Source organism: Osmerus mordax, chromosome 27, assembly GCF_038355195.1.
Source record: "Osmerus mordax isolate fOsmMor3 chromosome 27, fOsmMor3.pri, whole genome shotgun sequence".
Taxonomy (NCBI): domain Eukaryota; kingdom Metazoa; phylum Chordata; class Actinopteri; order Osmeriformes; family Osmeridae; genus Osmerus; species Osmerus mordax.
This window is the reverse complement of record NC_090076.1, coordinates 3,898,322-3,921,785: the sequence shown is the minus strand read 5'-3', so window position 1 is coordinate 3,921,785 and position 23,464 is coordinate 3,898,322. Positions and strand designations below refer to the sequence as shown.

Below are 23,464 nucleotides of genomic sequence, written 5' to 3'. Positions count from 1 at the left end.
AAGTTCAGGTTAGTAGTTAGATAGACTTTTGATTTAAGTAAGGAGAGTGCCGAACATGTTCTGTCGCTGTTTGACTTCCTAAACAGCTGTGTAGTGTAGATGTTTTTGTAGTGTGTCTCGTGTAAGCTACAGCGTTGCAGTGAGCTACACTGGTTTGAAACGACAGGTAATGGTAATTTCACCAACAAATCGTTTACTAATGTCAGAATAAATCCTACAACGAAAATGTATATGTGAGGAATGTTTATTTTAACGATTGAAAACAGATAACGCTACATCATAGACCACTGTAGTATGTGTTGCCCGGGCAACACAGGCTAATGTCATGATGCTAATACTTCAGTGAAATAGTAGACTACTGTTTCCGAAAGTAGATGTACTTCCTTAATAATATCAGCTTATATTGTACATTACACATCACAATTGTGTGTCATATCACAAAGTAAAATGAGTAAATAGTTATCACCCTGGCCTCTTTTCTTGTGGCGTTTCTGCAGCTGCCTTGCAGTAAAGCTATAGTTAGCCTAGCTATCCCCCAAGTTAACAGATGGAAACGAATGTTCTGCCAAAGGTAGTCACGCGGGTTTTCGTGACGTAGTGACGTTAGTAACGTCAGTGACTGTGGCTAGCAAATTAGCCACCGTTAGCTTCACTTTTCGCCACAAAAACTTAACTTCAGCCTAAACCATGCAACGGAACGTAAATTCCAATAGAAGCAACTCAATCGCTACCAAGACGAAACGTTTGACACCAACTTTGTCTATGTAGGACAAATATTGACTGAGTTTTAGGGGGGCAAAAAGAATAATAAAAAGAATAATAATATATATGTGAGAGAACAAAGGTTGTGCCCTTGCCGAAGGCAAAGCACACCCAATAATAATATATATGTGAGAGAACAAAGGTTGTGCTCTCGCCGAAGGCTTGAGCACACCCAATAATATATTTTTTATTAACTACAATTTAATAAAAACTGTTTACTAACAAATGAAAACATAAATGTAGGCATTAATAAGTATTTTTTCATTAGAAATCTATAAACAATGTCAGACAAAAATAGTAGGTTATGAAGGCAAAGTTACTATTTTATAATCTATTTTTAACAACAACAAATTTAACATTCAGATTATATAGGCACTGCTCCTGATATGGTATTGGGAGGTAAAGCCATGCCACATTCATTATTAAAATACACATCCTGCACCACAAGTTGGTTTTACAAAACATTTACATGGATACAATCTTCAAGTACCCGTTGTAAAATTAAATTTGAAATGGACCTGCATTGCACCTGTACACACTATGTACTGGAATCAGCCTGAAGGGTGTCCCCACACATTACTTTTAATGTTGATATAATCAAAGTAAATAAAAATTGCTTCAGTACATTCCTTTTGATCTGCAACAAAGTAGGTTCTCTTTAGAAACTTCGAGGGTGGTCTCTCTCTGAGTTCAATGTGATGATTCCACTTTCAATGGCCAATCAGAGAATAGGCTCTGTGTTATTCCAATTAACAACGGCATCACTCCACCTAGGCGCGAAAGAGACAGTACAGGAATAAGTACTAGCCGGACAAAGGAGCACATCACATTACACACCTGCATGAAGAATGTAATGACTTAATACAGTAGACACCTTGTTCTGATGCAGTGTTCAAGAGGAGGAATAAGTTCAGCATCCTGGGGGCCCGAAAGTGGGGCCGAGGTTCCTACCGCTGGGAGAAAAGAAAGACTCAATAAAACCTTTTTTTGTATAGTATATTCATTTACAGTGGGCTTTCCTTTTAACACCACTCTCTAATCTTCCAAATCATCCTTCTTTAACGAGAAGATCAAGTGACACGAACCACAGAGGATTTAAACTTTCCTTCACCGGATTCCTTCCAGAACACAAACATGACTCCTCATCAGTGCTTCAATACGTACAGACAGTAAGGCGGATCTCCTCCTGCTGATTGGCTAGGCCGTCGTAGTAGTACAGGTCGAACTCCCGGAGCTGGCTTGTCAGCAGCTCCCTCTGCAGGGCAAACACTACGCTGAAATGGCTCTCACTGCACACCAGCCAGACAGGGAATCTGGGAGTCTTCAGGTAAGATCCAACCTTACACAGGATGCAAATACAATATTTTAGCAGTTGTTGATGGAATAGGATTTATTTATTTTCATCTTGGAATGATTTTTTTTTTATGTTTTTCATTTTGAATATTTTTTGTATTTTCATGCTTTGTTGCAAAGAGGCGGTTCAAGGTACATAGGAAGGCAGGTGAGAGAGAGAGAGAGAGAGAGAGAGGGAGGGAGAGGGGGTGAAACACAACACGTTTGCATTTTTCACAACATCCCTGTGTCTCTACTTCTTCTCTACTTACTGTTACTCCTGCAACCTAAAACTGAGCCCTAATGAATGACCTGATCATGTGTCCTGGCGTGTGTCACCTTGCAGATGTTGTAGTGCTCAAATAAGGACAGCAGTCCCACGTCACAGCGCCTCTGGATGCCCCGGAGGAGGGTGAGGTTTCCGTTGCCTGAGTCCAGCTCCATGTCATTGTCAAAGACATTGGAAACCGCCCGCCCACACAGGAACAGATTGACCAGCTCCTGTGGGGGATCATTGTGAACACGAACGTCATCAACTAAGTGTGAAATGTCAGAGGTCAGGCACAGACGCCAAACTCATACTCGCAGTACTGTAAGTAACATCATCTTTCAGATTGAGCTTGTCCTACAAGTGATATCAAAGCTTGGGGATTTGTACTATAGTAATATGATTCAGAAACAACAACTTTCTATTTAAATTCACACACACACCTGTGTGCAGTAACCATAGGCTCCGATCAGTGTGGTGGTGGGCACATCCATATCCTCTCTCACTCTGAAGAGGACAACCCCACAATGCTGAGCAGAACAACCACATACTGCATCTCCTCCATGCTTTTATCACTGCTGCATTATTGTTGACCAAAGATCTTAATATTTTACCTTTCTTCTATTATAAAGCAATATTTTTGGTATTGTATTAAAAGTATGCATGCTCAACACTGTCAGTACTAAATGCAACACTTACCTGTCAATAGACCGGGACAGAATAACAGAGATGGTCAACAGTATGCATCCTAAGGTTCCTGACTCAAACTAGAAAGAGAGAGAGATGTTTCTCTCTGAGTGAGGTACGCAAGTAAAACAAAGGCTCATTATTTCATGAAGACATCTTCAGTTAATTTCAAGTTTGCTCATTTGAACATGCATTGTCTTTGGAAAGGGGAAAACATGAACATGAACTGCACAATGTCACAAACCTGATGTATGTGTTCATCCAGCAACAACTGAAGGTCCTTCATGTTATCAACAGTAAAACATGTTATCTAAAATAAAAAATAAGGAAGAGATACCACATATATCTTAGAATGTCTGATTTACAACAGTTTACCTCCCCCCCAATTGTTTTTATTTGACATGTTAATAAATATGTATATATTTACATATATTGCTGCATTTTGGTAACAAGTCTGAGGTCTTTGAGCTATAGGCATAATCCAACTCCTGGTATTTTATAATCTTTTATACATCTTTAGACCTTTGATGGCATGCAGTAATTACATAAACTAAGTGTTTCATAAATAATGAAGAATAATGAAAAGCAGAGTCTAATCCACAATTGAGTTCTCACAGAGACATCAAAATGCTAAGCATCTGGAGATTGGTCCCAAGACTCAGGCATTGAATGGAAAGGAGATGCAACTAACTGCATATCAACAGTCTTCATGCTGTAAATAAATACTTCACCTTCTCAAATATACCATCAGATCTGTACTGTCCTGAAGGAACGAAATTATTTGTTCCTGAAGTTCTGTAAGAAGAGGTTGTGCAAGGGTGATTGTCATTGCTAATTAATACAGGGGTTGCTGTTGACAATTTATTTTAAGCAACGGAGAGTTTACAAGACTCAAGGATTCTAAGGAGTGGAGGAGTGCGACCTTACACAGCTATGGTGGCTCTCCTGCCCCCCCCAGCCCTCCACAGGACCTGAGCAGAAGCCAGTGCCAGACACTTTGTCCTCGAGGTGTTCGACGGCCTTAATCTCCTGGTGACAAAATGCTGTGTGAATTAGCTGCAGGTCATCCAGGGTTAAAATGGAATTAACATGAGAAAGTTCAAGTTTGATTGTTTAACATTGGCCGAAAGAATGAAAGAGAGCATTAATGTGAAATGGCCAGGAACACTTTGTTCAAACGCTAGTGCATGTGGGATTAGGATATGGCTTTAAATGTGAGAAGTGCTTACTGCAAGCTTGTGTCAATGTTGGCCCCTTCAAACAGGAGTTTCTTCAGAACACAGGCTTGCATTGAAGCAAGAACTCCACACGGACCACCCTGCAAGATAGTCATGTTATTAAAGAAGTACACACAGCCACACACAAAACGGTCAAACTCCAAAATGGAGTGGTTAGAAGTGTCCAAGATCACAGATATGTCTCTACCTTCTTTTGTATAATTCCATATCTCACATCAGATATCTCTGAAAATGTGAAGCTCTGACTCTTCCACTCTGCATTGAAACAACTGGTTCTGGAGCCAAGTAGAACTTCTTTGAGGGCCTGAAAAACACACAAAAAGGAGAGTTCAAACTGAAAATGCAATGTCCCATCGCTGGCTTTGTAAGCAAAATTGTAATTACACTGGCAGTGTTCTGATCCATGGGATAGGTATCGTGGCTGTGTTGAGGTATTCTTGATTGAAGGGTAACTCTGGACAGTTCCAGAAGCTCCTCATCATCATCTATGTCATCTGCCACAAAGCACACATGAATACAACACTGTAGTAAGAGCTGTACCAACACAGAAAACAACTGTAGTATTTCTGGAAAAAGGCCAATTACCCAAAATCATCTCCATCCCCTCCAGATTATCAACATTGCGATTCAGCTTTAATTGTGTTCTAGGAAAAAGGTAATAATTAAATTAACAACAAAACCAAGATAACAATAGAACTAACTGAATATTCATAATACAGCCTCAAAAGTGACAAACTACTTACCTGTAATCTTTCTGTATGTTTTTCTCTACTTTCTCAAATCCAGAACCTTCTCCAGCCTTGCTTTCCAGTTCATGTGTGATCCAAGATTCTTGGCTTGCTCTTGTGGAGCCAGTGATTGTTCTTTCTCTATGGTCAGTAATCTCATCCTCATCTCTGGTCTTTCTACTGTCTTCATCAACTCCAAAATGAGAACGGACTACCCCCACCTTCCAAGTCTGATGCTTTCTATTTGATTCCTTGTACAAGACAAACCAAATCAATTAGTTAGTTAAGATCAATCAATTAAGTTAGTAAGAATTATGTGTTATGACAAGTGTCAGCTTGAGATAAACAGGCAGGGTCGCTTTATACTTTACCTCAGATAAACTAGATCTAGGACCAGCCATCATGCCCCGTCTGATACGGCTAACTGATTTCTTCTGAGTTATCTCCGTAGCAGAAATTGTTCCGGCTGAAAACTGTTCTTTCTTTATGGTGCAGTCACTGGCTTGGGAAGGCATAGACAGAGGTTGTTGGTCTTGTTGTTTTTTTATGGAAGAGCTTTGACTTATTTGGGCAAGTGTGGACTGTCTGTCTGTTGCTAGAGATAAGGATGTATCTTGGGCTGGACAGTCAACCTCTGTCAAAGACCTGTATAACACACAGATCAGATAAACCTCAAAATGGTCTCTTTCACTCTTCAAGCAAATGTGTATCAATGATGATGAATACCTTGATATGATCTTTCTACTGTCAGGTCGTGCCGGGTCGTCTTTTCTGGTGTTTACAGTCTGAGGGGCAGACAGAGACTTCTGGACATCACTCCTGATGTTGGTTCTGGGGTCATTATGTCCATCAATCTGAAATATCACCATGATCTCCAACATGGATTTTAGCGGACTGCCTTGAGCCTGAAAATAGACCATTCTTCTGTTATTGACAAACAGCCGTTAGCCGTTTAGCCTTGGAATGGAGAATATTATGGATTCCATAAATAAGCAGACAAATGAAAGTCTTTTAAGTGCCTTGCACAAACAGTGTTGTCACCTTGTTAGTCCTGCAGAGACCCTCCATATGAAGAACCTGTCTCAGGTCAGATCTGTTGTTGATACTGGTACTTGTGCGAGGGTGCTCTTCGTCCATACAGGCCATTGTTCGTTTGAGTCCCTGACGCACAAAAACAGTTAACGTTGTGGTTGTGTGTCTAGTAGGTGACCTTACTCCTGGAATAATCCATGCCTAACTATGGCACCATGCTCTGTATCAGGGCTCTCCAACCCTGTTCCTGGAGAGCTACTTTTCTGTAGCTTTTCACTCTCTGAAATCGTTTCAGGAGAGCTACTTTACTATAGCTATTCAACCCTGTTTCAGGAGAGCTACATTCCTGTAACTTTTCAATCCAACCCTAATCTAGCACACCTAATTCTTGGTATGTTACAACTGCAGTTGAAACTAAAACCTACAGGAATGAAGATCTCCAGAAACAGGATTGGAAATTCATGGTAGCCTTGGGTATCATTAACATATTATTGACCCTTCTCAGAGGTGTAGACAGGGGCGGACTTACCCATTAGGCAAAGAAGGCAACCGCCTGGGGCCCCCAGCTGCCAGGGGGCCCCTTGAAAGAGTCCATAAAAATACTATGTGATCAATAATAACTATAATAATAATACAAATCCATTATAAATCATAACCTTCCCCAAAAGTATCAACAAAGATACCAACAGAGCGTTTATTCTATTTGTCAACGCAGGCTTCCCCTCCCACCCGATACTACTGTGGACTATTCCATCGATTGCAGCAACTGCGCAGCAAAGCACGTCATTTCAGTTGGTTAATATGAGACAGTAGAAGAGTTAAGTGAATGCAAAAAACAATTTGCTAAATTAAACGCAACTCCCCGAGCGGAGCACAAAAGAGAAAGACAAAAGAGGAGAGTAAACAAGTAGTTGCCAAACTGAAACTACTAAAGGAAACGTAATTTTCCTCTCCACTGGTATCCAATGATGCGGCAGCTAGCACAAGTGCTGCTCAGTGAAGTTTGGCTAGCAACAGCAGCTATGCTAGCTTGTTCGTAGCACAATTTACCGGGGTCAGCTTCTCCACGCAGGGCTCTAGACTGAGACCAAATTTGGCATTGTTACTGACAATGATCGCTTCCAACAAACCTTTTTTGAATTAGCCATGTCCCCCTAAATAAATGTCAAGCTTATTTACGTTTTTGGGGGCATATTTTCTGTCAGCAGATGGTACTGTTTGAATCGCGATTCCATCTGAAATACTGCCGGTGACAATGGTGTTACAATAGCTTGTTTCAAAGGGGGTTCTTAATGAATTAATGCAATATGAGTAGGCTAAATGCTTGGAAATATCGATAGAAGGGAAAAACTTAAGGTGTCATAGAGGTTAGGACCGTTTTGCAACGGATTGCCCAATATATTTTCAACTGAGGCTGCTATAGCTTATCAATATTCCATCGTGCTGGGGAAATGAGAAGACAACCGTTTCATTCTACACTTCACTTTTTGTATTTTGAATTGTAAATGAGCAGCAACAAATGTATGCTTTTAAATCTTTGCAATCTTCATAAAAAGTATAGGCATACGCATTTTTATATAAAATATACAGAAATATCAGTTGTAAAAATTACAGTTAATAAACGGACACATCTGCAAACGAAGCTAGCAAGCACACCCTACAATTTCCCCAGAAATTGTACCCTCTCTAGTTATTATTATATTAATAATTATTAAATGGATTGAAATGAGTGAGAATAGGAGTTAAGGGGGCCCCATGCCTGTTTTCGCCTGGTGCCCCCAAATCACTAAATCCGCCACTGGGTGTAGAGCTAGTCGCACTAAAGCAGTGGTCTTCACTATTTTTTTTCATGAGAGCCACAATGATAGGACAAAGTCAATATGGAGAGCCACTTTTACTGCAAAGTATCAGAAGTTACATACAAAAATAGTATGTCTGACTGCTTATCTGTCATCCCTGAACATGGGATCATTCGCATGCTCCGAATCTTTAGTTCCCTCGTTTGTCACTGTCGCATTGCTTTGTTGCTGTCCAATGGTGCGCGACTTTGTTTCGAATCGGAATCGATCCATTTTCAGTCCGTATATAACACTATTAATTGAAAATAACTATAGCTAAGCTAGAGCTAGCGTTGTTGTTACCAATTACCGTATTATTTATGCGAGCCACAAATTAAAGCTTGGCGAGACGCATGAGGCTCGCGAGCCGCGCAATGAGTAACACTGCACTAGAGCTACTACTAAGTGAAAACATTAGAACCTAGACTAAACCACGCCAGCCTGGCCCTGGACACTGAAAATTCAAAAAAAAATATTTAAGGACACAAAATAAAGATGGCAATATTCAACAATTCAACTTAATATAAACAGAACAGTCATAATTTACAGTATTGATTATGACATTACGTACATGTTAGCTAGCTAAAGTTAGGCTAGTTTTCTGTCATGGTTACCATGGTTACACTACATCATCAAGTCAATTTCCTGCACAGACCTTATTTTCACCGCTTCTAAATAATACACAGTTAGGTAACTAACTCGCTTTAGCGTTAGCGGATTAGGACAAGAAAATGTCAACTACTTAATGTAAGAATCGTATTATATAGCGTTGGTTAGCTACTGCACAGCTAGCTAGAGCTACATTAGACACTAGACTGTCCGTGTTGCTGTGGTGCTGTCTGAAGGATGATTAAAAGCCACAGTATCATTCCTCAAAACAAGAAACGTTACACCCACTTTTCTACTGAGATATTCCCGCACAAGTGATGCAGCAACTTCTTCTGCTAGTACAACCATGATGACAAAATGACACTTGTATCTGCTGATACCACGTCCTAGAGCCTGTGTCGTGAAGACATCGATCGTCTCTGGTTCTTATTTCCGGTTGATATTTTATGAATTTTCAAAATAAAGCCTATTATCTACCCTTGAGAGACATTCTCTAAATGTACGTTGAGAGTGCATACGCATAAGACATAGTTTAGCCATAGCTGACTGAAGTAAACACCAGTTATTTCAGAATAATAATCATGGTCAAAATCAATGGCAGGGCATGAGGCAAAATATGCTTTGTCGCTTTTTTTACAAAATACATTTTGGACATGCTCACTATTATGCATCTTATTTACTAATAACCAGCATCATGTGATTTTGAAACGTTTTTTTATATATTTTAGTCGCATACGAATTGTTCGTTAATTCAGAAAAATGTATGTTTTAACACTAACCGAAAGAAGCGCTTAAATCAATGGTGGGCTCCACTACCAAATTATCGTCTTCTGGCACGTTTTAAAGCTATGCTCTTATTTTGAAGGGACATCCGTCTGCTGTCAGTTGTTTTCTGCACGCATAAAAAACTATGGACTTCACGAAACTGCATACAACTGATAAATATAAGGCTAACAACACCAGAAACTACTTTGAGTTAAAACCCATACAGTTTAGTATAAAATTGCCCTTAGTCGTTTAAGAGTTTTATTTATTATTTGTAACTTTTTGAGGAATAGGCTATACTTCGATGTATTCCATTGAAGGGTTGCGTTTGATAATTAGTTTAAATTCGGGTGTGTAGGCTCTCCAAAATGACCTTCAGTACCACAGACTGAAACTAGACCTGCATTACCCTGGCCCAAATGAACATATATAACGTTTTGTCACCTAATTATCTATCAATTGGAGTTCTTGCAGTTTTCAAAATTATTAAGTTCTAAGAAATTAAAATCTGACCTTAATGTGGCCTCCAAAAACGAATTCCTTATTTTTTTTGCAGATTTTGTTTTTGTTGGTATACATTAGTTGGTTTGTTGTAGAAATGTGCAATGTGCGTAAGTACCTATCTAACTTTTCTGTAGAATGGCACATTAATACACAATATGTTACATTTTATGAGTTATACTGTAATACAGTATAAATATACCAAGCACTGTAGTATATAGCATTGAACAGGAATAGATCAACATGTTCATATATTTCCTTTTCTAATAAAAGCAAAATAAATAGAGAAAATATTGAGACAAATAATTTTGTGACAAAGTGGTATTCAGCACTTTTTATTAAAACTTTAAATAACAACATATCACGAATAGTTAGGCTACTCTACCACCTATACTGTCTCTATTTAAAACCTTAAAACAACAGTGTCAAAGTTCATTTAACACGAAAACTATTTTATGAATTATGAATACAAATCTAAGTGTACATTATAACCAAACATTTTATATGATGTAAATTAAACAGTGTAAATTGTCAGTAATAATGGTCAATAATGGTTCTCAATATTTTTTTGAATAATCAATTTTCAAATGCACTGTGTTTACAGTGTAAGGTCTACCTACATGTACACAGGAATTTCCATAGGCTGGACACACTTGTGAGAGGAATTTTCCAAGATGCTAAAATCCCTATGATCTATGCGCTATCACTGTAATCAATAATGGGAAAAATCACGTTTGCTTTGGCACAGATTTCTTACTATTCTAACGGGGAGTGCAGCTTTACTGATAAGCGATACGTAAACAACAACATCTTATATTTGTCATGTTGTGTATTTCTCCCTTGGAGGAATGGCAAGCATACTGCTAATTTACTCCCTCTGCTGTTTGGCCCTACCATCAGAGATGACTTTTAAAAAGAATGGGAGACAGCAGGGAAAGTTCCATAAAGAGGAGAGCATCAGTAGTCCTCAGCTGGAAGAGAGAAACAGAAGAGCGGTTATCCAAGCCAATGAGGAGACGAGCAAATGGTGCACTAGTGATGGAACATCCAGAAAACCAGTAGGTGTCATGCAGGCATGCAGTCACACTAAGGTAGTCTTACTTTCTATCGTTAGGATACAGGTGCTAGCAGCGGTGCCCCTGCTGTTGACTGCTTTGCACATGTACTCTCCTTCATCCTCTGGGAAGGTCTCTGGCAGGTAGAGACAGTACGTCTCTCCTCTCTCTATGTACTGGTAGTCCTCACAGTCCTGGAGCGTCTCTCCCTCAAACCACCAGGTCACTTCCGGCTTTGGCTCCCCAGTGATTTTCACGGTAAACCTAACTGGCTCAGCATCCACCACTGATTGGTTCTTCAGGGGCTTTTTGAACCATGGTGCCCCTGACCTGGCATGGTCTTCCTCGTCCTCGAAGGCGGCAGAGCCATTGATGATGCTTCCCTCCTCCTCCTCCTCATCCTCTTTTTTCTGCCAAAACATGACACAAGGTATCACAAACCACAATTAGTGCATGAGAAACACTACTACTGTAGGCTAGTTCCAGAATGTCATGCTCGAGTTTGTCCACTGTTTTTATGTGAAATGGTTGAGGTTGAGCTGGACTTACTTTTTGGAGGGCGGCATCAATCTCTTGCTGCTCAAATTGCATCCTCTGGAGCTTTTGTTCCTCTACTCTTCTCTTCTCCTCTTCTTCTCTGGCTTTAGCCATTTGTTCAAATCGAGCACGCATGTCCACCTTCTGTTTGAATGGAGAGTCATCTGTCTTTCCGCCATCCACTTTTCCTCCGTCACCCTCCTGAGAAAAACAGAGCCTAATTATGTGACACTAGAGTAATGCTCTGTGGTAACCTGTCAAAAACGATTAAATTTCTAGAAAGGTTTTCCTAATGCAAAGATACTCATACCTCCTCCTGGAATCGTTCCGCCTCTCTCTCTTTGATTTCCTCATCAATTGCCTTCCTCCGTGCTCTCTCTTCCTCAATCTTTTTCTGTATTTCGTCATCAGTCAACTGCTTGATCTTCTCAAACTTGGACTTCAGGTTCTTGGCCTGGATGGAACCGGTCCTCTTGAGCTTGCTCAGCTCCTCATATTCTTTACTCACAGTATCTGAGCTCTCGTTGACCTCATCCTTCGGAGAGAAAACATGTTTTACATTTAAATTTATTCATTTAGCAGATGCTTTTATCCAAAGGGACTTCCAAGAGAGAGCTTTACAAAAAGTGCATAGGTCAATGATCATAAACAACGAGATAGCCCCAAAAAACATTGCGGGAAGCCAAAACATGAGCATACAAGGTGATAAGCAACCAAGTGTCAATAGGAAGAAACATAAGAGCAAGTAGTTAAACAAGTTACAAATTAAACAACATGAACCTCAAAAGTGAAAGAGTGTTCCTGTAGGAAAGCAAGCAACAATAATATAATTTACAGCGAGTACAAGTAGTTAACTCAGTTACAACGTTTTCCATGATTATGCAGTTTAGTAAAAAAAAAAAAGGTTAACTTTTGTTTTACAGAGACCCCTGCTGTTGTCCTTGTCCTGATGTTGATAATTGTATATTTTAAACATTTAAAGCATACCTCTCCCATCTCTTGTCTAAGCTGTTCAAACTCCAGTTTCTCCTGCTCCATTTTCTTTTTGCGCTCCTCCTCCTTGCTTCTCCTCTCAGCTTCCTGTTTCTGCTTCAGCAACTCCTCGAAGTTGATCTCCAGTCTCCCTGGATACAGTGCTTCCTGTGACTCACTCCTGACCATGACGTCCTCCACATCTTGTCCCTGTGAATACACACAGACAAAGGGTTGAGTCACTCATGAGTCCTCCTGGTGCCCCACAATTCAATAAATCCAATTCTTACACCTGAAAGTTTTGTCATAAGGCAGCAGCACACAAAATCCAAGTATAAAGTAAATATAAAGTAGTGGCTTTTCCTTGGGTGACAATACAATACCATCACAATACATTTTGGGGAACATTCTTCAAACTGAAACAGCAGCATAATGTGCAGAATGAATGTCCAGACAGAATAATATGACGCATCACATTAAACTCACATGTATGTGTATACGAATGAATCAAATGGTCATTAACGTCGTAATTATTTTGTTAAAATGCAACAGTGATTTTAAACTGAAAATATCTTACATCTCCATGTCTATATGTAGCTTTGTATTTTTCTTCATCCACACCCGGGCTCTTGAAGAAAAATGTAGAAGACATTGCAGAAAATATCATTTGAGCATACGTATGGCTATTCAAAATGTGTGATTCATTAATCTCATATTAGAGTCCAATTAGAATAGGATTGAATTCAAATCAAACTCACCCTTTGATGTTAACATTAGGGTTAGTTTTAAGTCAGTTGACATGTATATGTGCTCAGATGATATCAAGCAGAGTGCATTTCAGAAGGCACAGCATTGGCCCCTTTCAAAATTATTGATTCAAAGTGATCACTGGCAACCACAGCAAATCCTATCTTTGAAACCGGCCCCTTATTTGTCATTGCGGCTTCAGACACGTGCAGAAAGTGTGTGCCATACAATCCCACCATGCTCTTGCGAGCTTCTGCGAAGAGTCTCTTCTCCTCCTCCAGCCTCCTCTTGGCCTCCTCCTCTGCCTTCTTTTGTTCCTCTACCCTTCTATGGCGCTCCATCTCCTCAAAGCTGACACACAGCTTCCCTGGCTTACTGCTCTCCAGGTTCAGCATGGCTAGCAACACCTCATCATCATCATCCAACATCTGGGGAAAGGGACACAAAGACGGTTCAAATAATCAAATCACACGAGACTCCCTTGAAATTATTTTCTGTGAGTGTGGAGGCTCAAACTCACCATGCTCTTCCTGGCCTCTGCAAAAGCTTTCCTCTCCTCCTTCATGCGTCTCTTGGCTTCCTCTTCTGCTTTCTTGCGCTCCTCCTCTATCCTTTGTCTCTCCAGTTCCTCAAAACTCAGCCTAAGTTTTCCTGGTCGGAAATCCTCCCTCTCCTCCTGAGCACCCTGGGAGTCTTCCACTTCTTCTCCCTGAAAGTGTTTTTGAACCGTTATTTTTGCTGCCATCTTGAACAATTTAGTATTTGTACTTCCCTGAAGGAGTAGTTATGTTAGGAAAACATCACCATTTCCAGCTTGGCCTCCTCAAAGCCTCTCTTTTCTTCCATTAAACGCCGTTTTGCCTCCTCCTCAGCCTTCCTCCTCATGTGTTCCTGTCTTTCCTTCTCCTGATCCTCAAAGGTCAATTTCAGCTTTCCAGGAGTAACCTGCTCCTTCTCTGGAAGCTTGTCCTCATCATCAGGCTTTTGAGGACAAAATATTTATATTCAGGACGATCATCACATGTAATTAGAATTTGTATTAGGAGATTAAGAGTTTCACATCCACTGATAAATCCCTAAGTGACTTCCCTAAACTAACCTGAACAACGACAGAATGCCGTTTAGCATCTCTGAAGGAGCGTCTGTTCTCATCATAGCGTCTCTTCTTCTCCTCTTCTGTCCTCTTCTTTAGCTCCTCCTCACGATTCTTTTCCAAGTCCTCAAAGTTCATTTTGATCCTGCCTGGAGGTCGAGAGGGCTTGGCGGGCACCACACGCACCAGTATGGTGTCATCTCCCTCCTGGCAGATGGTTATGATAAAAAAAAAGATTTTACTTATATATTTAGAATATATAATATATATATAGAAACATATATAATATGCTTCTAGAACCGCACGCACACACAAATCCACAAACAGGCTGATAAACAATCTCTACAAGAGAACATTTTGACAGTTACAGTGGGTCAGTCAGTGAGTGTCAGCCCCAAGATAGGAGAGTCTAATTTGGTCACAGAGCAGCCGAGGAGGAGGTGGATAGGGGCTAATTCAGTCTGTCACTAGTGTGGGAAACAGTTGCCAGTCACATGCTGTCTTCAACTGGCAGTGTCTGTGGCCCAGGTTGTGTCAGTAACAAGCATGCTGGCACAATCGCTACCAACTCACTCGCTCAGAATTTCCTTTGTTTACACTGTCCGGTGCAGGGTAGCTCTCAATGCATGATTACAAATAGTTCAGTATTCCAAGGATTATGGCTCCAATTATTTCAACAAAGCAGTGGAGTACAAGTTAAATTGTGCCAGAAGAGTTCAGATGTGTGTCTCCCATACCCTTGTTATGACAAATGTTTTATTTCAATAATTACAATCAATTGTAATCAATAATTACAGCCCAGTGCCAACATGGCACTGACAGTTGTATGGCAAGTTAAAGTATCTCTCAAGAAAAGTAAATATGGGTCAAAAACTGAAATATGTAACAACAAAAAAACTATGTTCTTGATTTACCTTGATTTTAGTCACCTCTGCTCTGTTAATGGGATTAAATTAATTAGGTGCAAGAACATTAGGCGCAATAAGTAGCATGTAATTGCCCATAATTACTTATCTGGAGCAATGGATATGTGTACGCATGCACAATGTAGGTACAAATATTACTTTATCATTTTGGAAATACAGTTTCCAACAAACCCGTTGTTAGTTTTTTGTTAAAGGGTGATGACTGGTGTTATTTTGGTTCATAGACATGGTTGAAAAGTTATAAATTCCTTTTACTCTCCAGACTGCCATAGCGCTTGTATTGATGGAGCACTCCATTGCTGGCTTTATGTTCAGGCCACACCAACTGGCTTTCAAATGGCTCTTAAAATAACTGATCCGCCAGGCAGCTGAGGATTACCTGAATGATTACAGATACATGGAAGCCATTCTCTCCACAGAGAAAGTGGTTTAGCAGAGCTAGCCAACACTGTCCCATTTTCCAAATCTTTTTCCCTACAAACATTCACGAAGCGAACATACCTCTGCAGCCTTCTTGGCCAGCTCCTTCTGAATTTTGGCTTTCTCCATGGTGTCCTGCGTCGCCCGCTTCTTCCTTTCTTCCCCCATTCTCTTCCTCTCCTCATCCTGTCTTTGCTTCTCCATTTCGGCAAACTTTCCCTTCACACTGCCTGAAGAACCGTACATAGAAGACACCATGAGACAACCACAAATGGTGGGAGTTTAGTATCCTCGGATCAACTGTGGGGCCACCTGTGGCGCTCCCCCCCATCCCCCACTACCCCCTTCCCTGCACCGACCAATCCTACCTGTAATCTTGGGCACGTAGGATTTCTCTACCTTGGCCGGCTTCACCTCCTCCTCCTCATCACTAGAGGCAAGCAGTTCTTTTATCTGCAGGCAGATCAGTCAGGAGATTGTGGTGAGGTTATGTTTGATCTGGGATCATCTGCTTTGCAAAGTTGCCATCTCAAGAGCCATGCTGGTCCTAGCAAACACTCTGGGGCATAATCCCTGGTAATAGCATGGTCATGTGGACAGCAGCAATGCCTGTGATTGGAGGATGCTGTTGTGACAGAGGTAGAGATCAGCGAGTCTGCATTCTGTCTCAGAGGGAGGGCTCTCTCTCTGTTTCACTGTTAATCCCTCCTATCAGACAACAAACGCTGTCTGATAGGAAGCCCTTTTAAATGTATGCTTGTGATTAGGCAACAAACGATATATGAATACAAGCACCAATTTATGTTAAATGGATTTAGTTTGAATTAAAAGGGTTCTGTTTCTTGATGGTGGGATCGTGCTGTAGAACTAGGTGTAGTGTGTAGTTTTGAAGTGGCGCGGACAATTCTTTCTCAAACACACCGGCAACGTCGTGGACAGCCATGCCTCATGCCATGCAGGGCGGCCTCGGTTAATGGAAGGGGTTTGACCTGCTGTTTCCTGCGGTTATACTCTCTCTCCTTGATGTACTGCTCCTTCCTCTTCTGGTGTTCGTCCTGGTTCCTCTTCCTGCTACGTTCCTCCCTGGCCTTCTGCATGGCCTCAAACTTGTTCTTCACGTCGCCCTTGTTCAGCTTCGGCACATAACTACGCGCCACTGCCTTTTTGGAGCCAAGCAGTTTCTGTGGCACAACACATTAGACGACATGAATGAAACAGACTAGAAGATTGAACTAGAACTGGAAACAACTGGAGAAAACTCATTTGAGAAAGAGTTTAAAGGAAAACCAGAGAATAATGACAGCCATTGGTGTGGAGATTAAATATTGAATGATTTTAGAAATATAGAATAATTACAGTATGGAATAATTAGAAGGACATGAAGAGATATATTGTACTGAGCCTATGTGAAGGTAATGTGAAGAGCTGAAAGTACTTTGGGATACATGTTATTTAAGTAAACATCCAAATACATGTAGAGATTACCATGATCATGGCTCACCTCCTGTTTCAGTAGAACTTCAGAGATGTTTTGTGAGCCATCATTTGTATTCTGCGTCATATCATTGTTCTCTGTTGCCTCATCGTTAGAGTTATGTGGAACACCATTGACAGTGGGATCCCCATTAGCCATGTCATCATTGTTGTGTGCCTCATCAATTTCTTCATGTGTCACATCGTCCTTATCATGTCGTTCATCGTTCTTGCTGTCTGATTTCTCTTTTTCGCAGAATGCTAAATCCTGGTCTTTGTGTGGTCGGTCACTGTCTTCTTGTTCATTCTTGTCCTGTGATTCATCATTTTCGCTGTGCGTCTCATCGTTGTCTTTGTAAGCTTCTTCACTATCCCCTTGTGCTGTGTCGTTTTCATTGTGTATTACATCATTTATATTGTGTGCATCATCACTCATGTCATAGGCAACATCAACCATGTTGTCTTGTGTCATGTTATTTTCCACCTCAGTCATGTTTGCGCCACAATGACAAGTAGAATGTTACCTGCAAAAAATACATGTACATGCCAATTAGAAAATCAACACTGTAAAACAACTAGATATTTTTGCAGGACATCTGCAAAATGTAATTTTCAATGCTGTAAAATAATACAATGAATGAAAATTAACTATCAGTTTGTCAAACAACTACACTTCCTAAATACAAATGATATAGCATTTTCATTTACATCATAATGATTCGTCCTGATTTATAAAATAATTTGAGTGATTATTAGTAATTAACTTAGTTCATTTGATATTTGGGGGGATTTAAGACATGCCATAATTACGTTTGTAAAAAAATTATACTAGCATTGTTATTTCAAGAACCTGTCACAGGATATATTCCACTAAAGTAACACTTTAACTCTATTATCCTCCAAGTCCCTGTGCAAACTTCCCAACCAATCAAATGCTGCGATTTGCAAGTTTACACCCAAAGAACCCACTCTGGCAGGAGTTACAGGAGTGTAATGTGGAAGCTTCTCCAAACTGCTGAGCTAGAGCAAGCCTCTTGGCTACAACCGTATTGTACCAGTCCAAGTACCTATCTGATCTGTTGTTTCTATAGTCCAACCATAGTAAAACTCTTCGCATCAACATTCATGGGAAGGCAGTCAGACGTATCAATAAGACACACAAATCCCTCATCCGCTTAGCCAATTGAGCAGCAATGCTAGCTTCAGAGATCCTATTTTGAGAGGAATCTGATTAAATGCCTCAGTGGTTTAATTAGCGCCTCAAGTACTACTGTCACTTGTGGCGGGGCTCCCCAAGAGGCTCACCAGGTAGAGCGAGCACCACAAGTCCAAGGCTTTACTGCAGGGGCCCGGGCTGGATTGTGCAAGACCTATCTTCTGTTTGACTGAGTGAAATACAGAAAGTGTCTGTGTTTATTGTTGCTTCTGTAAAAAAAAAAGAAGAACATGTATATAACTGTAACAGTGTTCATGTTCAATTGAAAGTTTCAACTGGAGATGTATTGAATGCTACAAATGAATGGCTCTATAATTCTGACTGACTTTGGTTAGAATTTAAGTAAAAGCGTAAGAGAGGTGAATGCTATTAAGATTAGGGGTGACCACTAGATGGCAATACCTTTTTTTGCAGTGTCTTAGATGCATACTTAAATAGCTACTGTAAAGGGAGTAGAAGTAAGATTTACCAAGACACAAGTTAGGCTTCCAGTAACCTTACGAAACCGTTATCAAAGAAGAAATACATTGTATGTATAATTGACTTGGCATAACAAGATAATAAAACTTGTTCAATTTTGGATGTTTAATCCAGCACCTTGCAGGTGTGGAAGGATGTCTTTGCCAGGTACTTTGGGGATCCCCTCCCCCACTCCCCAGTTTGTCGTAACAGAGCACACAGCAAAGGACTCTAATTTTAGCCCACTTGTATATCCCTGACATGTGATCATGGCTATTTCTGATGAGTGATATGTGCTTGGACAAAGCTAAAGTTGGCAGAGTTTCCAAAGAATCTTGATAAAACGGTCAAATCTACCAGAAATATGAGTGAGCAAAATTAAATTGTACATTCTTAATCTGAGATTAAACAGTTTATCAATGTTTATCAATAGTTTTTCACTTTAGAGTTTGATCTGATCTAATCTCACATTACACTCAGTTGGGATGCTTTCGATAAGCCTTATTTGCTGAACTTGGAGGTTGAATAGACAGAAATAGATGGAGATATAATCACTGTAGTGATCAAAATGCATATAATCATGTCTGTCTAAAGGCATGGATAATTTGGAGAAAAAAAGCAAAGTTTACACACATTAGAATACAAATGACATTCTCTGTAATGACTAAGGAAACTGTGATTAAATGAAAAGTTTTTGGAGCACCATATACATAACCTATGAACCTTTTGCTCATATATTTTTGACCGCATGCTATGGAAAGACTTCTAAAGATTTATCTCAACGCCTTTATTATGGTAAACATTTAAATTTGTGAAAGTGTTGTCTTTGGGTTCTTTAGAAACACACATTGTGACCCTAATTCATACAATGATTTACTAAGAAGAACTTGAACTGCCATCTCATCGTATCAATTTAGGCATGGCAAGAGGAGTCCTATTTATGGCTTCCATTATGCAGCTGTTTCAAAATCTCATTCCAGTGTAGCTTGCTAAACTACAAGTATTCAGGATATATATAATTTATACTTTCACTCAAGTCACTAAAGCAACTCTGCAGGCGTTTACTTCTTGTTATTTTTGTGTAGTGTACATCCAAGTGGAACCTATACTAACATAGCCTACACAATGTTTCTGCATGTTCTATTCATGACATTACCAAATTCATGATTGTACATTTTCTGTATATGGAAGATTTTAAACATTACATCAAACATTTTAACAAACGTTGAACAAAACACTTCAGTTCATTTAATAAAGGTAAAAGGCTAATTCATCCCCAACAAGTATAATTCACTAATCATTTAGGCAAAACAACTACAATATATTTCTGAAATACATTAAAATAAGCTTCTAAAGTTACCTTGTTAAGTATCGTTATCCCTGTTCTTGTTTTCAAAACGCAATGTATTCAATAAAAGTAGGATATAGTCCAACGTGTAAAGTCAAGGAACAGCGGAGCGTTCCCTCTGAGACTTCAGTCTGCGGGAACTCAAAGTAGAATGGGTGAGGTTACGTATCGGTGAGCGGTTTCCATAAAAGTGCTGTTGCTTTAGTCGTCAACCGCATTCCGTACGCGCCAGCGGCAGGTTCAGCTGTTGGCTTACACACGCACAGAAGGCTAGTATCACGGTTCAGGTGCGGCTGTGGTCTCCGAATATAATTAAAATGTTAGAGCTCGACATAAGTAGTACTTTATTTAATGAATTATAGTTTTTTTTCTGCTTCGGCAAATAAGGACGTTGCATGGATTATCTCTGCTTTTCCGTTGCAAGTTATGACGATTAGCAGCAGGAAAACATGCATCAACAAGATATATAAAGTTATACACCTGTCAAAATACTTGACTGTGTCTAAAATTACAGAAATATTCAAATTGGAATTGATGTCAAAAGTGTGGGTTGCTTTTTATCAAGAGCTCTCACTGCCTCTAGTTTATCAGAGGAATACTTCTGGACTGACATTATCAGTTGACTACCTCTTGTAGTCCATTCGAGGCTGGAGGTGTTATCAGTTATTTGGGATAGCAGATAGTCTGTTATTATCCCCAGCATTGACCCTATCAGTCTAGACCCTGTCAGTGTGCAATAACAGTTGGTATACATATAATTTCAAAAGTCATACATACAACAGGTTTGTCACAATTTTCAGATTTATACATTAATATACCCCTATAATTTAGTAATTCAGGGACTCTTATTGGCATACGATCCAATGACAATACTTCGTAAAGATTGCAGTGGCGTCGCTAGACCCTTTTACTGGGGCATATGCCCCAGTATGAATTTGCTGGGCCCCAATAAAATCTCAAATTTGAGTTTTAAAAGTGTAGTTTATTAGTCAGTGCATTCATTTAGATTCATAATTCCTGACCAAAGGAAATTCAGTATAGCAATCAATGCTTGTAAAATCAACACAGTTAAACCAAAAACACAAAAGGATGCATGCCCGCAGAATTCCATGTCTGCGCTCTTCTGTGCTTTATAACAGTCACTGCAGAAGTCAGTGTGTCACCACATTACGAATCGAAAGAAACTTTCTAAATAATAGGTCTAGCGATCATCTTATTTGGACTCAAACATAAAAACAACATGAGTCCAACGTATTATATTACATAAAGCTACAGTAGGCCTATTTGCGCTCCAATTATTGCCAAAATAATTGAAGCGAGCTGGCATTAACTATTGATGTCCCTGCCAAAGCTGATATTAAGCAGTTCCCTGAACTGTACTTATAGTTGGTTAAACAAAGGAAGTATATATTGTAATAGGAATGAGCTGCGGAGCTCAATTAATTAGCGTTTGCACGTGTGGCTGATTACTGGAGGGAGGAGGAATGGTTAAAAAGGGACTGGGCAGAGACAGAAGGAGAGCTGATCTTAGTTGTGCACTCTGTGGAACGGGGTGACTTAGCGTTCACAGTTGAAAGGACTGCCGACGATGAAGATAGTTAATGAGGGGGGTCAAGGTGTTCCTGTGATAGTAAGGGAGGTATAGTACCTCCTGTAGCAGTTAGGCCGGGGAAGTAGGAGAGTGCCACAGTTGCCCAACAACTGACTTGTAGCCTCAAGCGGAGAATCCTACAACGCCGTCCAGCGAATGTTCTCCCTGAAAAAGCGGACGGCGTCACAAACACCGGGGGAGGGTCTCCCCAAGTGGCGAGTTAAGTACACTCCTATCTGTCTGTTTGTCTTGGACAATTTTAACTAGGGTTATTTAAATTACCAGGTGGGAGGCAAGAACAGGGTACGGGGAGGAGGCCATAGTCCGAAGTTTGGTATTTGGGTCTCCCTCGCACGTGTGACGTAGGTGACCTGGTGCTTGTGTAAGTAAGTGCTGGAATTGCAGTGACGCTGGAGTGTTAACAAGGGTTTTGGTCCAGCTTTGAGGGTGCCGTGAGTACACTGAGTTGGGGAGGGTGGAGTGTGGTTGATGGAGGACTGAACTACCCTGGTGCGGCTGTGTAGCCTCCTTGGTGCTCTGGAGTATTCCACCCCTGGTCATGAATTATAGAGAACCAATTGTCCGGATTAATAAAGACCTTTACATTGTTATACCCTCGTACCTGTGTTCTTTAAGGTTCTGACATTCCTAGCAGTAATTTCCTGCTACATAAGAGAACCCATATTTATTGCACTATAGTGCATTGTGTTGCACACTTCCTGTATGCAGCAAGCTTGGAAGAAGAAAAAAGTGATACGAGTAATGAGGGGTCTATGCCCCAGTAGAGCTTTATGTCTAGCAACGCGCCTGGTTCCCCTCATGAATTTTTTTGAGCTAACAGTCCCCTCTGTTGAAAGATGTAAATAGAACACTACTTCGGAAACATTTGTCAGTTCTTTTTGCTAACTAATGGCTCCATACACAGCTGCTGACTCACTGGCTGCTTCGTCAGACAGGATGTCATTAATAAAACCACGAGATAAAGAGTAAAGCTCAAACAATTAATACTAATTAAGACAAATAATACCGGACTTGAGGATTGACCGCTAAACCACCCTTTCAATTTGCATGATTGGTTTTTCTCCCACAGTCCTTGGGAAAACCCCTGTTAGAAAAACCAAATCTCCAGCTAATGCTAGTGACTGAAACCTGAGAATGAGATGAGCATGCCGGTTTCATAGCATGTCTTACTCAGAGAGCGGGACAAAATACATGACAAACTATGAACTTGGTGACTTTTAATAGGTAACATAAATAACTGACTAAATGGTCTAAATGAGGACGTGCTTACAATGTTTTACACTTTTCACTCCACAACATGTCTAACCAAAAGGGGTTAAGTACAATTAACAGAGTGTGTTGCCACAATAGGGATCGTTTGAAAGTCAAAATGGCAGAGGTTGTGGGTCTCACTTCTTCCAGTAGGGTCACAGGGAGTTAGTTACTTGAATTCTAAGGCTGAAGTGCTGGGTCCTGTCCACAGACTTGCAGGCTGTCGAGGACAACAAGGGGGCTTCCTTAAATAGTCCCACAGCTGTGAGAACCGATCAACGCAGCAGAGACAACGCAGACTGGACCCCAGCCCCAGCTGCTTCATCACAGCTACCCCTCTGCCCACCGTTGGAGTGGTACAGTCCTTCCATCCTCTGCTCTGTCTGGAGAGAAACGGTCCATCAGGATGACACTATGCTAGGCCAGGGACACTGATAGAGAGGTGGCCATCACAAGAGTAATACATGAATCACACAGGGTGTACATAATACATACAAAAATGTTGTGACGCTTAGATGAAAGACTATTGACTGTGGGCCATCACAAAACATGTCTCAGTTTCTCCTTTATATTAAGTAAGTAAGTAAGTAAGTAA

The 23,464-nt window shown here is 40.4% G+C and overlaps 2 protein-coding genes across 5 annotated transcripts; both read right to left on the bottom strand.

The window, feature by feature from the left end:
* Nucleotides 1-942: 942 nt before the first annotated feature.
* Nucleotides 943-8,902, bottom strand: mindy4 (MINDY lysine 48 deubiquitinase 4). The gene is made up of 18 exons (XM_067230501.1): nt 8,783-8,902; nt 6,057-6,176; nt 5,742-5,920; nt 5,387-5,660; nt 5,031-5,251; nt 4,873-4,931; nt 4,672-4,781; nt 4,475-4,591; nt 4,279-4,367; nt 3,977-4,078; nt 3,781-3,844; nt 3,294-3,359; nt 3,062-3,129; nt 2,806-2,869; nt 2,434-2,595; nt 1,927-2,101; nt 1,637-1,715; nt 943-1,532 (listed from the first exon to the last, which is right to left on the bottom strand). The coding sequence occupies exons 1-18, from the start codon at nt 8,840-8,842 to the stop codon at nt 1,484-1,486; spliced, it is 2,058 nt and encodes a 685-aa protein (XP_067086602.1). The 5' UTR covers nt 8,843-8,902; the 3' UTR covers nt 943-1,483.
* A 1,180-nt stretch (nt 8,903-10,082) lies between these two features.
* nexn (nexilin (F actin binding protein)) lies at nt 10,083-20,130 on the bottom strand. 4 transcript variants are annotated; one of them, XM_067230522.1, is made up of 16 exons: nt 20,019-20,130; nt 18,289-18,408; nt 17,012-17,507; nt 16,500-16,691; nt 15,879-15,963; nt 15,592-15,740; nt 14,171-14,371; nt 13,876-14,052; nt 13,592-13,780; nt 13,308-13,499; nt 12,902-12,952; nt 12,340-12,534; nt 11,663-11,887; nt 11,365-11,553; nt 10,862-11,225; nt 10,083-10,731 (listed from the first exon to the last, which is right to left on the bottom strand). In XM_067230522.1, the coding sequence occupies exons 3-16, from the start codon at nt 17,474-17,476 to the stop codon at nt 10,718-10,720; spliced, it is 2,688 nt and encodes an 895-aa protein (XP_067086623.1). In that variant the 5' UTR covers nt 17,477-17,507; nt 18,289-18,408; nt 20,019-20,130; the 3' UTR covers nt 10,083-10,717. The 4 variants fall into 4 exon arrangements, with proteins under 4 accessions (XP_067086623.1, XP_067086621.1, XP_067086624.1 ...); XM_067230520.1 differs by lacking the exon at nt 10,083-10,731 and having other exon boundaries at nt 10,744-11,225; XM_067230523.1 differs by lacking the exons at nt 10,083-10,731; nt 12,902-12,952 and having other exon boundaries at nt 10,744-11,225.
* Between the last annotated feature and the right edge of the window lie 3,334 nt (nt 20,131-23,464).